The sequence below is a fragment of the Crocuta crocuta genome, unplaced genomic scaffold, assembly GCF_008692635.1.
Source record: "Crocuta crocuta isolate KB4526 unplaced genomic scaffold, BGI_CrCroc_1.0 scaffold170, whole genome shotgun sequence".
NCBI lineage: Eukaryota > Metazoa > Chordata > Mammalia > Carnivora > Hyaenidae > Crocuta > Crocuta crocuta.
The window spans coordinates 294927-310933 of NW_027527853.1; the positions used below are offsets into that span (position 1 = coordinate 294927).

A 16007-nucleotide genomic window follows, 5' to 3' on the forward strand; every position below is an offset into this window, starting at 1 on the left:
ACCTGGGAGCTGCTGGAAACGCAGACCCCGCACGATTTGTGTGCACGTTCACGTTTGAGAACCATCTGTCAAGGCAAGTTTTGTTTGTGTTTTGTTTTTAATACAATTTGTTGTCAAATTGGCTAACGTACAGTGTGTAAAGTGTGTCCTCGGTTTTTGGGAAGGCAGTTTTTGTAAACGGGGATTTCTGCAGTCAGAAAAGTAAGAGTTCCAGAAACCATGGAAGGAAAGGGTGTCAGATGTTTCAGACACAACGGAAGGAAATGTTACTGAAGAAAATCTGAATCCGGTTTGCCTGCTTGCTTCCTCTCATGAATTTTCTCCCTTTCCTGTCTGGAAGCAGCTCTTCAGTTGCGGTTTCATCCATGAGTCCTAGGAGAATAGAGCAGTGGTGGGAATTGCCATCTATAAAGTCCCAATTTCTGGTTTTCCTCTCAAAATTATTGTGAGAACCAAAAAAGATGACGTGTGTGAATTTTTGTGCAATGTGAGCTCTAGGAGTTCGTGGTTCTAATCAGGATTGAATTTTGTGTCACCCCATTTTAATTAGTTGTGCAGCTGGGACTCTGTTTATGTGGGTTTTGTTTCAGGGTCAGGAATACAAACAGGCCCTAGAAGGACGCAGATGCTTCACCTGCAGATAAGAGCCGAGGACCAAGAAACTTCAAGATCTGTACACATCATTCTAAATCCTCATACAGCTTAAGGTTTTAAACTTTACCATGTATTAATACGTTGTATTGATGAAGAGATTTTACTCTCCCGCCATTCTTTTTTTTTTTTAATGTTTTATTTCTGAGAGAGAGACAGCATGAGCAGGGGAGGGTCAGAGAGAGAGGGAGATACAGAATCTGAAACAGGCTCCAGGCTCTGAGCTGTCAGCACAGAGCCTGACATGGGGCTCGAACCCACAAACCATGAGATCATGACCTGAGCTGAAGTCAGACGCTTAACCGACTGAGCCACCCAGGCGCCCCCCACCCCCCCCTCCACCATTCTTAGGTGCAGCAGAGCCCTTTATCTCACCCGGCCCACTGGAATTTCCTTGCAGTTGTTACTGAAGATCAGTATTAGTATTTTTCATGTGTCAAGAAGGGAGTGTTGAACAAATTGCAGACCTTGCAAGCTGTTCCCTCACACCACTCAGGGGTGACCCTCAAAGAGAAAGGAGCCAATGTAGTGTCTTCCCAGAGGTAAGCTCTGGTGGTGTGCCGGGAGGCAGCGAGCATCCTGGGTCGGGCGGCAGTAGAGTGTGTGCAGGAGACACTGGGAGCCGGCCGAGGCGTGGGGCTCCACGGCAGATCAGGGCAGGGAGGTCTACAGGCTTCGACCACGTCACAGGTCACTGCCCGTGTACCACCATGCCTAGTTGTCTCCTGAGACACCCAAGAGGAGTCGAGCTCCACACCTTTCCCATGGCCACTCCTCAGGTCCAGGATCAGGGAAGCCGAGAGAGACTGCTGGTGTGTCGCAGCCTCTTGTGGAGTCACTGTGACTCACTTTAACAAAGGACCTACCCACGACCTCTCAGCTGAGGTCCAGAAAAGACTACCTCCAAAAAATGCTGATGCTGAATAAGAAGCTGGCAGTTTGATAGAAAGGGTGACCAGGCATGGGCACTGAAACCTGTTTTTCGCAGGGCTGAAAAGATGGGGTAGCCCTCTGCAAACTCCAACAGGATTCACTGAAGATCAGTGAATTGTCATTAAGCCAACTTCAGTTGGAGAATGTTGGCAATTTCATCAGAGCTACTTGGATGCATGGTTTTGTATTGGTTTCCTGTTGCTGCCATAACAAATTATCAGTTTGTGGCCTACGCAACACAAATTTCTTTTAATTCTGGAGGTCAGAAGTTCAAAATCAGTTTCACTGATTTTGAGCTGAGTCTCACTCAGCTACAGTCACAGTGTCGGTAGGGCCAGTTCCTTCTAGAGGTTCCAAGGGAGAATCTGTTTGCTTGCCTTTTCCAGCTTCTAGAAGCTGCTTGCATTGGCTTATGGCCCCTTTCTCCATCATTAAAGCCAGCAGCATAGCATCTGCCAGTGTCTCTGCCCTCACACCATCTTCATTCTGTGGCCCTCCTGCCTGTCTTCTGGGGATCCTTTTGATTACATTGGGCACATCTGGATAAGGTCATCTCAGTAGCCTTAATCCCATCTGCAAAGTCCCTTTTGATATGTAAGGGATTTAAATCCTTATGGGTTTTGAGGAGTAGGATGTACATATCTTTAGGGACCATTATTCTGACTACTGTAGATATGAAATCACATGACATTTTTGAGGCAGATTATCTTTTTGGAAATGGAAACATGATCCAGTTCAGGCTACACTAGTGATTCTGGAATAGGGGTCAGCAAACCTTTTCTGTAAAAGGCCAGGTAGTGAATATTCTAGGCTTTGCAGGCCGTACAGTCTGTCACAACTCCTCAGCTCTGCCACATAACCCAAGAGTAGGCATAGATAATACAGAAAGGAGTGAGCATGGTGGTTCCAGTAAATCTTCATTTACAAAAACAGCCAGCCATATTTGACCCTTGAGCCACACCCCTACTTTAAGTCTGGCTAAAACAAAAGGATTTGGGTCAGCCATTAACATTGAAGTTAAGTATGCAGGAAAATTAGACCGTTTGATGAAGGAAAATGAAAAGCTAGCAGAAATGTAATTGGTTTACAGAATGGAATTAAGGTTTCAGCCAGGCAGATAGCTATGGTGCTAGGAGGCATCTTTATGTTACCAGAATGTTAAACTCTGACAAATCAGATCACAGTTTTCCTGCACGTACGTGCTAACAACTAAAGAGCCAGCAGGCAAGGGTGTTAGCAGCAGTATTGGGAAAGAAATCTGTGTCTAGAGGTACAACCAGTGGATAACTTGACAATCTCTATAGATGGATTCTAACAAACTTGTTTCCCAGAGAAGAGTGAGTGGCTGTGGACTTATGCAGCAAATGTCCCAAAGACAGTCGCTCCAGCAGAACCAATATTCATAGTGGAAGCCAAGGAGAGGGTAAGTGGGTATGAATTCTATGACAGTGGTTATCAGGAAGAGCAGCCAGAAGCTATCACAGTGAGGACCAACCAATATGGCGGCCAAGGCCTTAATTGTTAGAGTTGAAGAAAGGACCTCTTATATTAGTTCATTTTTTAGGTTCAGTAAGAACAAAACTAGTCCTAAGTAATTTTTCTTTTCTTCCTGAAACTTTATTTTTCTGTTTATATTACATAAAAGAAATTCTGCCTTACATACACCCCATTTTTTTCTTTTTTCTACTTCTCTCCTAATGAGGTGATTTTTACATTGCAGAGTTAAATTGTATAGCATAATCTATTGCCTGCCTATGAAGTAAAAAGGAATACTATGGAAATGGAGTGCTTCTTACAGCCAATTCTTTTATGTATTTTTACAGTCTTTTACTTTAATATCTTCAGACATCATAAGGCCTTTTTTTATTCCACTGTAGTTAACATACAGTGTTATAATAGTTTCGAGTGTACATTATAGTGATTTGGTAATTCTGTACCTTATTCAGTGCTCATCATGATAAGTGTACTCTTTATTCTCCTTCACCTATTTCACCCACCCCCCTAACCAACTCCCCATTGGTAACCATCCGTTTGTTCTTGATAGTTTAGGTTCTGTTTCTTATTTTTGTATCTTTTTTGCTTTGTTCATTTATTTTATAAATTCCATGTATGAGTGAAACCATATGGTATTTGTCTATCTCTGACTGACTTGTTTCACTTAGCTTTATACACTCTATCTAGGTCCATCCATATTGCAAATGGTAAGACTTCATTCTTTTTTATGGATGAATAATATTCCAGCATGCGCACGCGCATATCACATCACATCTTCACCAGTCAGTGGGTACTTGGGCTGCTTCTATAATTTGGCTATTGTAAATAATGTGACAATAAATATAGGGGTGCATATGTTGCTTTCAATTAGTGTTTTTGTATTTTTTTGAGTAAATACCCAGTATTGGAATTACTGGATCATATAATATTTTAAAATTTTTGAGGAACCTCCATACTGATTTCTATAGTGGCTGTGCACCAGTTTGTTGTTTCTTGTGTTTTTGATTTTAGCCATTCTAACAGGTATTAGGTGGATCTTGTGGTTTTGATTTGCATGTCCCAGATGATTGATATTGAGCATCTTTTCATGTGTCTGTTCCCATCTGTACACTTTCTTTGGAGAAATGTCTATTATGTCTTCTGCCCATTTTTAAATTTTCTTAATGTTGAGTTGTAAGGAGTTCTTTATATATTTAGGATACTCATTATTGGATATGTTATATGCAAATATATTCTCCCATTCAGTTGGTTGGCTTTAGTTTTGTTGATTGTTTTCTTTGTTGCACAGAAGCTTTTTATTTTGGTGTAGTAGCAATAGTTTATAGTCTTTTTCTCTCTTGCCTCAGGAGACACATCTAGAAAAATTTTGCTACAGCCAGTGTCAGAAAAATTACTTCCTGTGCTCTTTTCTAGGATTTTTCCATAAAAATCTCACATTTAGGTCTTTAATCCATTTTGAATTTATTTCTGTGTATGGTCTGACTAAGTGGTTCAGTTTTCCCAACACCATTTGTTGAATAGAGTTTTTCCCATTATTTATTCTTTCCTCCTTTGTTAAAGGTTAATTGAGCAAATAATCGTGGTTTTATTTCTAGTCTCTCTATTCTGTTCCATTGACTTGTGTGTCTATTTCTGTGGTAGTACCATACTATTTTGATCACTACAGCTTTGTAGCAGATCTTGAAATCTGCTGATACCTCCAGTTTTGTTCTTTTTCAAGATTGTTTTGACTGTTCAGGGTCTTTTGTGGTTCTACACAGATTTTAGGATTATTTGTTGTAGATCTGTGAAAAATGCTGTTGAGGGGCACCTGAGTGGCTCAGTCAGTTGAGCGTCCAGCTTCGACTCAGGTCACGATCTCATGGTTAGTGAGTTTAAGCCCCACATTGGGCTCTGTGCTGATAGCTCGGAGCCTGGAGCCTGCTTCAGATTTTGTCTCCCTCTCTCTCTGCCCCTCCCCCACTCACGCTCTTTCTCTCTCGAAAATGAATAAACATTTAAAAAAATTTTTAAAGAAAAAAATGCTGTTGGTATTTTGATAGGGAGTGTATTAAATCTATAGCTTGCTTTTGGTAGCATGGACATTTTAACAATATTTCTTCTTCCAATCCATGAACATGGAATCTTTTTCCATTTGTTTGTGTCAGCTTCAGTTTATTTCATCCATGTCTTATAGTGTACAGCGTACAGGTCTTTCGCCTCTTGGTTAAGTCTATTCCTAGGTATTTTATTATTTTTGGTGCAATTATAAATAGAATTGTTTTAATTTCTCTTTCTGCTACTTGATTAGCATATAGAAATGCAACAGATTTCTGTATATTGATTTTGTATCCTTCAACCTTTCTGAACTCATTTATAAGTTCCAGTAGTGTTTTTGTGAAATCTTTAGGATTTTCTCTCTATATAGTATCATGTCATCTGTAGGTAGTGAAAGTTTTCCTTCTTCCTTACCAATTTGGATGCCTTTTATTCCTTTTTCTTGTCTGATTGTTGGGGTTAGGATTTTGAGTACTATGTTGAATAAAAGTGGTAAGAGTGGACATCCTTACCTTCTTTCTGACCTTAAGGGAAAAGCTCTGTTTTTCCCCAATGATTATGTTTGCTGTGGGTTTTTCATTTATCTATTTATTTTATTTATTTATTTTTTTTAGAGAGAGAGAACATGAGTAGGGGAGGGGCAGAGGAAGAGGGAGAGAAAATCTTAAGCAGACTCCCATTCCCAGGGTGGAGACCAACATGAGTATCGATGTCACAACTGTAAGATCATGACCCGGCTAAAATCGGGAGTTGGACTCTCAATCGACTAAACCACCCTGCTGTGGGATTTCCATATATGGCCTTTATTATGTTGAGGTATGTTCCCTCTAAACCTGTTTGTTGAAGATTTTTATCATGAATGGATGTTATACTTTGTCAAATGTTTTTTTCCATCTATTGAACTGATCCTATGGTTTTTATCCTTTTGTTGACGTGATGGATAACATTGGTTGATTTGTGACTATTGAACCCCTCTTACATTCCAGGAATAAATCTCACATGATTGTAGGGAATGATTTTTTGAATGTATTGTTGGATTCAGTTTGCTAATATTCTACATTCATCAGAGTTTTGGGCTGTATTTCTCTTTTTTATCGTGTCTTTATGTGATTTTGGTATCAGGGTAATGCTGTTCTCATAGAATGAATTTGGAAGCTTTCCTTCCTCTTCTGTTTGGAATAGTTTGAGAAGAATAGGTATTAACTGTTCTTTGAATGTTTGGTAGAATTCACTCTTGAAGCCATCTGGTCCTGCACTTTTATTTGTTGGGAGTTTTTTGATTATTCATTCAGTTTCATTGCTAGTAATCAGCTTGTTCATATTTTCTCTTAGGAATTTATACGGTTCTTCTAGGCTGTTCAATTTGCTGGCATACAATTTTTCATAATATTAGAAACCTTTGTATTTCTGTGGTGTTGGTTATTTCTCCTCTTTCATTTCTGATCTTGAGTCTTTTTTTTTTTTTTATGAGTCTGACTAACGATTTATCAGTCTTGTTGTGTTTTGTTTCTCTATCATTTATTTCTGCTCTGATCATTATTCCTTCCTTCTATTGGAGTTTGAGGTTTGTTCCTTTTCTAGTTCCTTTAGGTGTTAGGCTAGGTTGTTTGAGATGTTTGTTCTTCAAGTAGGCCTATATTGCTAGAAATCTCCTTTTTCGAACAGCTTTTGCTGTATCCCAAAGATCTTGGACCATGGTTTTAATTTCCTCTTTGATTTCTTGGTTGACCCATTTATTATTTAGTATCCTGTTATTTAACTTCCATGTAGCTGTGCTTCTTCCAGATTTTTTCTTGTGGTCAGAAAAGATGCCTGGTATGACTTTGATCTTTTTTAATTTGTTGAGACTTTTTTGTGGCCTAATATGTGACCTTTTCTGGAGAATGTTCCATGTGCACTAGAGAAGAATGTGTGTTCTGTTTTAGGTTGGAATGCTCTGAATATATCTGTTAAATCCATCTGGTCCAGTTTCCTTGTTGATTTTCTGTTGAGTGATCTGTCCATTGATTACAGTGGTGTGTTGAAGTCCCCTCCTATTATTGTACTACTATCAGTTACTTTTATTATTTGCTGCTTTATGTATTTGTTTGCTCCCATGCCCATGTTGGATGCATAAATATTTTTAGTTATATCTTCTTGTTGGAATGTTCCCTTTATGGTTATCTTAAATTCTATTTTGTCTGATGTAAGTATTGCTACCTCAGCTTTCTTTTCATATCTATTTGCATGATTAAAAAAAAAAAAAAAAGAAGGATTTGAGAGAGGGGATGGGGCAGAGGGAAACACAGAATCCAAAGCAGCTTCTGAGCTGTCAGCACAGAGCCCGACCTCACAAACTGCAAGATCACGACCAGAACTGAAGTTGGATGCCTAACTGACTGAGCCACACAGTTCCCCAACATAAAGCCTTTTAAAAAACAGGTTAGTGTCTATGTGGAAGACTCCACACTTACAGCTAACTAAGTGCTCTGGCCACTGTCCAAGTTTATACAATAGTGTTTACTTAAAATTAGCAAAGTCATGATCAGTGTGCATTTGTGATTGAATGCATTCTTATCCTATGACCTAAATGGAACAGATTTCTTCCGGGAGTATTTCAAAAGGCACTTGTACAAAACTGGCCTGTAAAAACTTGGTTTGTTTGGCACAGATAGAATAAATGTACCAATGTATCATGTGGAGTAACTTTTCTTTCTCTACTGCTGCATCGTTAGCACATATCTTTCCCATTGTGTTTTTTTAAAAAGATTTTGAACATTGGAAAAGATGTGTTCACTTGCTCTAGTCTAGTGCCTGGAGATGCCAAAAAATAAATCGTTCCTGTTTCCAGGAGGCTCACCAACGTAGGGAGACCGAAACAGAAAATTGTGTGACAAAGTGATAGAGACCGTGATAATAAATTAGCTGGAGAGTATTTTTAGTTGTAAACAACAGTCCCCAACTCTGGTAAACCTAAGCAGAAAGGGAATTTTCACGTCAGCAGGTTGCTCACTGAAGCCAGGAATGATGTTCAACCTCACTGGACGCCCCCGTGCTGGGACCTCTCCACTGCTACCTCTGGAGAATAGCTGTGCCTGCTGGGACAGACTTCTAACCAAACAGAGGAGGTGCCCCACCAGGGTCTCTGAGGACACTGGTCCCAGGAGTACTGGACAAAGTGTTGCTGGGAACAGAGCAAACAGGAAGTAATCCCTTCTGCATCCAGCCTTGCAGCTACTGTTCTCTTCTGGCAGGCATTTCCAGGCTCTGAGCATCTCACTCAACAGCTAAAATGAACAAATGGAGATAATTTTAGATCATTTCATCACTAAATGGAAGTAAAGTATATACTGACCCCAAAGTAACGTGACACGAAAAAATCCAGAAGATAAGGAAGGGTCAGAGCTTGGGTGACTTCTGAAACCTGAAGACTTTGACCTTTGTAGGTAATACAGGAGGCCCTCTGATAAATCTGGGCCCAACAGCGTACAAGTAAATGAGGGATAGAGTCAACAAGGCAACATGTCGGTCTCCAACCTGACACTAGGTCAAGGGGAGGACTCTCCCTTCAGAATTTGTAAACCACGCGTTGGTCCTTGTGCAGGATTGTGGTCTAAAGTCACACTAAGTGTATGGTTTGAAGCCCCTAGTGGAGAATTTAATTCAGATTGGTTCTGGGTAATGCCCCCAAATGACAGGCAGAAACTTTCCCAGTTCTGTTTAGGAGAGCTCAGATTCCACTCAGCCCTCAAAGAACGTCCACCAATAAAATGAGCAGCTTACAGTCAGAATTCACAAGGCATACAAGGACATGAAACGTCTTGAATAAGAATCAACGGAAACCTCATATTGAAACCTTACAGGTAACCAGGAAGATACCAATAATTCATACTCATCGGATTGACAAAAAGGGTTTTAAATTTGCATTACCTAATATGTGCATGTAAACATGTGCATACCCCACCCCACCTACATTATATCCTGAAGAAACTTAAACATGTATCTCAGGAGTAATATACCAGAATGTTCCTACCCCTATTGTTCATAATAAGGGAATGGGGAACCCTAGGAATAACCCTGCTGACCAACATTAAAATGGATACACTGTTGGGGCGCCTGGGTGGCTCAGCCAGTTAAGCATCCAACTTCGGCTCGGGTCATGATCTCACTGTTCATGGGTTCGAGCCCCGTGTCAGGCTCTGTGCTGACAGCTCAGAACCTGCTTCAGATTCTGTGTCTCCCTCTCAAAAGTAAATGAAACATTAAAATAAATTTTTTTTAATAACAAAAAAAATTTTAATGGATACACAGTGTCAATCACATACTGCCATACTTCAGAGCAGAGAAAGAACCAGCCTCACTATGTGCATCAACATGCATGAATCTCAAAAACAGAATATGTCAAATATGAGTGAGGTCATTTACATAAATTAAAAAGTATACCTTGTTCGAGGATACATACCAAGTAGTAGAACTAAAATGAAAGGCAGGAAGATGTAATTACCACAAAATTCAGGATAATAGTTACAAAGTAGGTTCACAAAAGCTGTAATAGCCTTCTTTAAAAGGTACATTTCACATAATTCTATGTGATAGCTTTTTTAAAAAATAAGGAATAATCCTTCCTTCTCCAGCCCATGGCACCTACTGTCAGAATGATGTGCTGTTCACATTTTCAATGCCAGCTTCTTTGGCCATCAAATAAAACGGGCCGGAATTTGTCAGCAGTTCATCAGGGGTGCCATATTCTACAATCTTCCCTTTGTCTAGGACCATTATCCTGAAACAAAGGAGAAAGAAAGGTCTTAGCATCTCAAATCTTGGCATTTATAAGAACAACCAGTACTAAGTCGTGGTAAATTCATTTATAAAAGGGAACAAAGCAATGAGAATGAGTGAACCGTGGCTGTCTGCGTTAGCCTGGGTGGATTCCAGAGATAATGCTGAAGAATCAAGTGGAAGAATATATACAGCATAAATCTATTTACATAAGTTTTTTAAAGTTATACATTGTTGGAGGGAGACTGTTCTCTCCAAACAGGTTGCAAGATTATGAACATTACTCCTATTTTTTTTAACTTTTTTTTTTAAATTTCAGAGAGAGAGAGAGAGACAACGTGAGCAGGCGAGGGTCAGAGAGAGGGAGACACAGAATCTGAAACAGGCTCCAGCTCTGAGCCCGACGTGGGCCTCGAACCCACGAACCATGAGATCATGACCTGAGCCGAAGTCGGATGCTTAACCGACTGAGCCACCCATGCGCTCCTACCCCCATTTTTAATGTAAGAGGTCAGAGTTGGAAGAAGCAGAAAACTTCAGTTCTAGAGTATAGAGGCAGCTGCTGAGATCCAGTTGAGTTGAGAAAATCTGTGGTTAAGGTCTGCCTCTCGTGGCTTGGGCCTCTACCTCCCACACTCATTTAATTTACTGTTGCCCATTATACCCTCAAGACCCTTCCCTTAACCCTTTTGGCTTTCATTAGCTTGATGTAGAATTTTGGACCCATTACTTGAATTCTCAGCATCTTTGGCTGGAAGATATCTTATGGATAATGTGTTTACTGTTTTTCAAGGGTCTGTCCAGCTCTGTCACCCACACTCACCTGTCACTGTCCATGACGGTGTGGAGCCTGTGAGCAATGGTGATAGTCGTGCAGTGGGAGAACTCCTTTTGGATGGTCATCTGGATCAGGTGATCAGTCTCTATATCCACCGCAGCAGTGGCCTCATCCATGATCAGAATCTTGGATTTCCGAAGCAGGGCCCTGGCCAGGCACAACAGCTGCCTCTGCCCTATGCTGTGGCCAGTGGAACAAACCAAGCATTAGCCCCTCAGGACCAAGGTGTAACGTGGGATGGGTGTGTGCGTGTACACGCACATGCACTTTTCATGTTCCAGATCAGGCTTTCAGAACCCCTACTCCTAAATTCCTCCAGAAGGAACACCTAACGGAAGAGGCAAAGACCATGTTTTCCAAACTTTCTTCAAAAGTACCTACCCCAGGTACTTAATTTTAAAATGCATATTTCTGGGTCCCCGTCTTCTAAGCAGAATGGGGAGGAGCCTAGAAACCTGTATTTTTAAAAAGTAGCCTAGGCAGTCTTCATGTTTGAGGAGTTTGGAACAGCCTAGCCCAGGAACAGTCCTTTGCATCAGTACCGTGAAAGCCTAGCACCTCAACAGCAATTCCAAAATAAGACAGGATGCCACCAAGTTCACTGCAACAATATTTGACCTGACACCATGAATATAGGGGGTGACATTGCATCAGAATGCCCCAGTGGCTTTTCTTAGTGGCCTTAGCAAACCCATTCATTATTTTAATGTGTAATTCTAATCTCAAGGCTAATTATTTGTTCAAGGCCTTCTGCCTTGATTAGAGACAGAGCTCTCTAATGAACGTGATGTCTTGGTGTGAGATGCAATGTATGTGGAATTCGAATATGCTAGTAAAATGCAAATCGCTTTAATTTGCTAAAAGCCAGTAATGAAGGCTGGACCTCTTACTTACATAAAGAAGCTTTGGGAAATGATGTGGAGGAAATACTACAGAATTCACTAATTGCTGTTTCCTGCTGTGGCCATTAGGGAATGTATTAAACAGAGGGTGGCTAGACTAGAGTTCTGTAATTCTCTTTAAGAAAATTTCTGCAGGAGGGGCGCCTGGGCGGCTCAGTCGGTTATGTGTCTGACTTGGACTCAGGTAATGATCTCACGGTTAGTGAGTTCGAGCCTGAGTCGGGCTCTATGCTGACAGCCAGCTCAGAGCCTGGAGCCTGTTTCAGGTTCTGTATCTCTCTCTTTCTCTTTCTCTCAGAAAAAAAAAAATACATTAAAAAAATTTCTGCAGGAGAAGAGAAGTCACACACTGAGGTCACCTGGGCCTCTCACCCAACTGGTCTGGGGTAAAGCCTGGGCATTGGGATTTTTAAGAATGTTCCCAAGTGATTCTAGCGTGTGGCCTAGTTAGGAATCAATACTCTTACGCTGTGCTTCTCTGGCTGTAATGTACACACAGATTCCTTAGAATCTTGCTAAAATGTTGATTCTGATTAGTAAGTAGGGCTAGAGTCAGAGTGTACATTTGTAACAAGTTTCCAAGGGAAGCCAGAGCTGCTGGGCCTCCCTTTGCTTCTGGGCTTCATGTGCTAACGGTCCACACCCTGCTTGCTATTCCAAAGGCAATCCTACGATACCACGGACTACCTAGGCCAAGGGACAAAAGAGCAGGTCCCCTTCTCGTCCTCCCAGTGCCTATGGGGGAAGTGGGTTATGAAACATTACCTAAGGTTGTCACCAGCCTCTGTCACTTGGTGGGACAATCCAAGTTGCAGGCCAGCCACAAAGGATTTGAGGTGAGCCAGCTCCAGGGCCTTCCAAATCTCCTCATCTGAGTGGTTGTTAAAAGGATCTAGATTCATCCTCAGGCTTCCAGAGAACAGGATGGGATCCTGCAAGTTAGGGGATGAGGGAGCTATTGAGGGTAATGACAAAAAAGGGTCTAGCAGTTTTTTGGGTTTTGTGGCCAGGAGAAAGCAGCTAGGACTGGCCTGAGGTGCAAGGCTGTTTAGTGGTCAAGCTTTTGCAAAGTTTTCTCACTGAAGACTCGGGGGGGTGTGTGTGTGTGGGGGTGTGCCACAGGATTAAGAGGAGTTCTTGGTTTTGTTTTTGTTTTTCATTTTAACATTTATTTATGGATTTCCATGAAAACTCTTGGTATAGAGGTGGAGGGATCAGGGGTGGTCAGAGGAAGGGACAGTACAGAAGGAATTTATTAAGCTGGAGAAGATTCAAACTGAGCGAACACCAGACAAACCAAAACCACCCCCAGGGACTTGGCTAGAAGAGCAGAGGAGGAATGGTTCTAATAAGGACTTCCTTGGAGGCTTCTCGGCTGGTGGGGGGCAAGGGGGTGGTGATACCTGGGTCCTTATTTGGCAGGGTCCAGAAAGGAAGCCAAAGAGAAGCCTTTTTTTGTTTTTGTTTTGTTTTTTGTTTCTTTTGCTGATGCACTAAGCGTTCCATTTGCTGGCAAAAACCTGCAGCAAATTCCCTCCCCAGTCTTTTAACCATGTCAAATGGGGAGTATAAAGCTTAATGGTTTCAAGCTTCAGTGGCAAAACTGCTAATGTTGATTGCAAAGGGCTTGCGAACCTAGGACGGGCTAGAGAAATGCTAAATAATCATCTGCTCAATTTGACTGTTGTGTTGCTGCCACCTAGTGGTTAGATGCTGGCAGTCACATAAGCGTATTACCACAAAATGCAGAAGTTATTTTTATCAGTTCTGGAGATGACGGGTCGTAGGGTATCCTGGTATGAAACCGCTAACTGAATATACGTCAAGAATAAGATGCATAGGTTTCCTGCAGAAAAAGCTGTGCCCTGCTGCATGTGCAGAGTAAGTTCTAGAGCTCACCTGGGGGATGATGGTCAGTTTCTCTCGGAGGTCGTGGAGCCCAATGGAAGCAATATTTACCCCATCAATGATGATCTGGCCACCTGCAGCCTCGAGGATTCTGAAGAGGGCATTTGTCAAGGATGACTTCCCAGCTCCTGTCCTGCCGACCACACCAATCTGTAAATACAGTTCCTTTGCACATTAGTTTGCTGTGTACTTCTTTGGGGGAAAACATTTTAGCCTGGGACATTCTGGGCAGTGATTGGCTACTTCATCTATAAGATGTTCTACTGATTTTGATTTTTGGTGGGCGAAAAAGGGCCCAGATGTCAGAAAAAGATGCCTTCTCATTTTCCCTTCTAAACTGTTGGTTGCTCAGAACTATAATGGCCATTGGAAGTGTACACGTCGACAGCTGCTGTTGTAATTATGACTAGACGTTATAGGGTTTAAAAAAAACCTTTGTTTAGAAGTTAGGCCTGACCCTTCCCTTTTCCTCACATCAGTTGAGAACCTCATCAGCTGGACCTCAGCATCATTACCTAGACTTTTTTTTTTTTTTTTTACATTTTTTCATCAGACCCCAGGTCCTCAGAGAGAAGGCGCAGGAGTTTTCAGCCCAGATAACTAAGTTATTATCTCTGCAGAGACCACCTCCAGTTCCTTCCCCAGGTGTGGTGCTTTCTGTCATGGCCCTTACAGGAAAGAAGCCCACATCAGCAACAAGATGATGCTGGCCGGGAAGGGCGCAGCAGAAAACTCTTACAGGCCCAGTAAGTCTGTTTGATCCCTTGTTGACATCCTGCCCTCTGAGGGAGGTGGGGCGGGGGTACTGTGTCCTTATGCCTCCATTGGGCAGAAATGCCCTGACCCTATCCCTCTGCCTCAGTGATGAAAGCAGAGTCCAGCTGCTCTCCCCCTCTGTGTCCAAATCACAAGGACTCACACTCAGGCCTTTCTTCAGCTCCACCTACCTTCTCCGTACTCCTAATGTCACAAGTGATCCCGTTCAGTACGAGGTCCAGCTCGGGTCGGTACCGTACTTGGTAGTTGTTAAACCGGATCTCCCCTTTGCTAGGCCAACCTGGAGGAGGCCTCTTATCAGTCACCCAGGGTGCCTGGCAAAGAGAGAGGAAGGGAAATGTTTTACATGGTGGCAATTCACTGAATAGTACCCGTAGGACTCCTGGCACAGAGCAGGAGAGGAGTATCCCAGCCACCTGTGGGCATCTGTGTTGACTAGACTGCAACTCCCAGAAGTTTCCAAGTAAAGAAACCCCATCCCTCAAGGTTGCTCTGTGGAGCTACAGAATGAGGATACCATTTAACTTGGTGCATTCCAAAACCTGACTCCCCCCACCCTCTACCCCCAAACCATTTCCTATTCTAAGTTTCAAGAAACTGGATTGAATTGTATGTAAAGTATGACTCCACTTTATGACTCTAAACTGGAAACTTTTTTTTTTTTTGCTTGTCCTTGGGTTCTTCTAATTTCTCCTTACCTCGTTTTCCACTTTGATGTACTCATTTATTCGTTCAACAGCTACAATGTTGGTCTCTATTTCTGACGTCATCCTCACTAGCCAGTTCAGGGTTTGTGTGATCTACAGAAAATCATCTCAGGCTCAGAAACCAACTGAATTAGTCAAACCATAAGGTCAGTCCAGTAACTCCGGTGAACAAGAGTCATGGTCGCGTTGGGCCTATATTAACTCCTAATGAACACAGCACCACACGGAGCTGTCTGGTAGCTATGTAAACCTCCCACATATTAGTTACAAAAGATACCATGGAGGATGGCCAGATGACTTGTCAAATGTGTCATTTAGTGAATATTTACTGTGGTGCCAGACAGTTTTGGACACTAGGAAATAATGTCTAACATGTATGGGGATGCATATCTTTTTATTGGACTCTGTTCTTTATTAGAAGTAACCTTATTCTGTGACTTAAACAAACATAGGAAAAGATAGTCAAAAGACTTTCTGGTTACTACTACCTTATGGAAAAGAAACATTTATTCTCTTTTGACTAGAATCCAGCAAAGAGGCAATAAGATGGGGAACTATTAGAGTGCTTCATATCAAACTGCTTTCTTAACTCTCAAGGGCAACAAAGTTTTTGTCTGTTTTTGCAGATGACACTGGAGCTGCTTAGAAAGGGTAAGGAGCATGTCCATAGGCTATACAATTAGTAAGAGATGAAGCCAGGGTTTGAACCTCGGTCTTCCCTCCTCCCTTATGGATCTAGAAAGGAATCAAGAGCACAAACTCCCAACCTTAAGACTCACATTAAGTGCATTGGACAGAACAAAGCCCACAGTGTCTCCACTTAGTGTAGCTCTATAAATAACCATCATCAGGGATGCAAAGAAGACAATCAGGTTCCCAACCAACTCCAGACGGATTGCAAGCCACCTGTGGGCCAACAGAACCAGAGAGAAAGGTGTTACTGATCTTCACCTCCTTGCCCTAACCAGAAACCTAGGTGTTCATGGAACATTCTCAGACGGA

The 16007-nt window shown here is 41.9% G+C and overlaps 1 protein-coding gene across 5 annotated transcripts in view; it reads right to left on the bottom strand.

Annotated features, from left to right (window-relative positions):
* Positions 1 to 9374: 9374 nt before the first annotated feature.
* The window catches only part of ABCC2 (ATP binding cassette subfamily C member 2), a 64784-nt gene continuing 58151 nt past the window's right edge, over positions 9375 to 16007 (bottom strand). For all 5 annotated transcript variants that reach the window (XM_077778807.1, XM_077778797.1, XM_077778816.1 and 2 more), the window contains 7 exons: positions 15785 to 15911; positions 14997 to 15098; positions 14469 to 14612; positions 13513 to 13671; positions 12379 to 12545; positions 10697 to 10891; positions 9375 to 9874 (listed from right to left, as the gene is read on the bottom strand). In XM_077778807.1, the coding sequence (XP_077634933.1) occupies positions 9745 to 9874; positions 10697 to 10891; positions 12379 to 12545; positions 13513 to 13671; positions 14469 to 14612; positions 14997 to 15098; positions 15785 to 15911 (1024 nt within the window). In that variant the 3' untranslated portion in view covers positions 9375 to 9744. The remainder of the gene's footprint in view (positions 9875 to 10696; positions 10892 to 12378; positions 12546 to 13512; positions 13672 to 14468; positions 14613 to 14996; positions 15099 to 15784; positions 15912 to 16007) is intronic.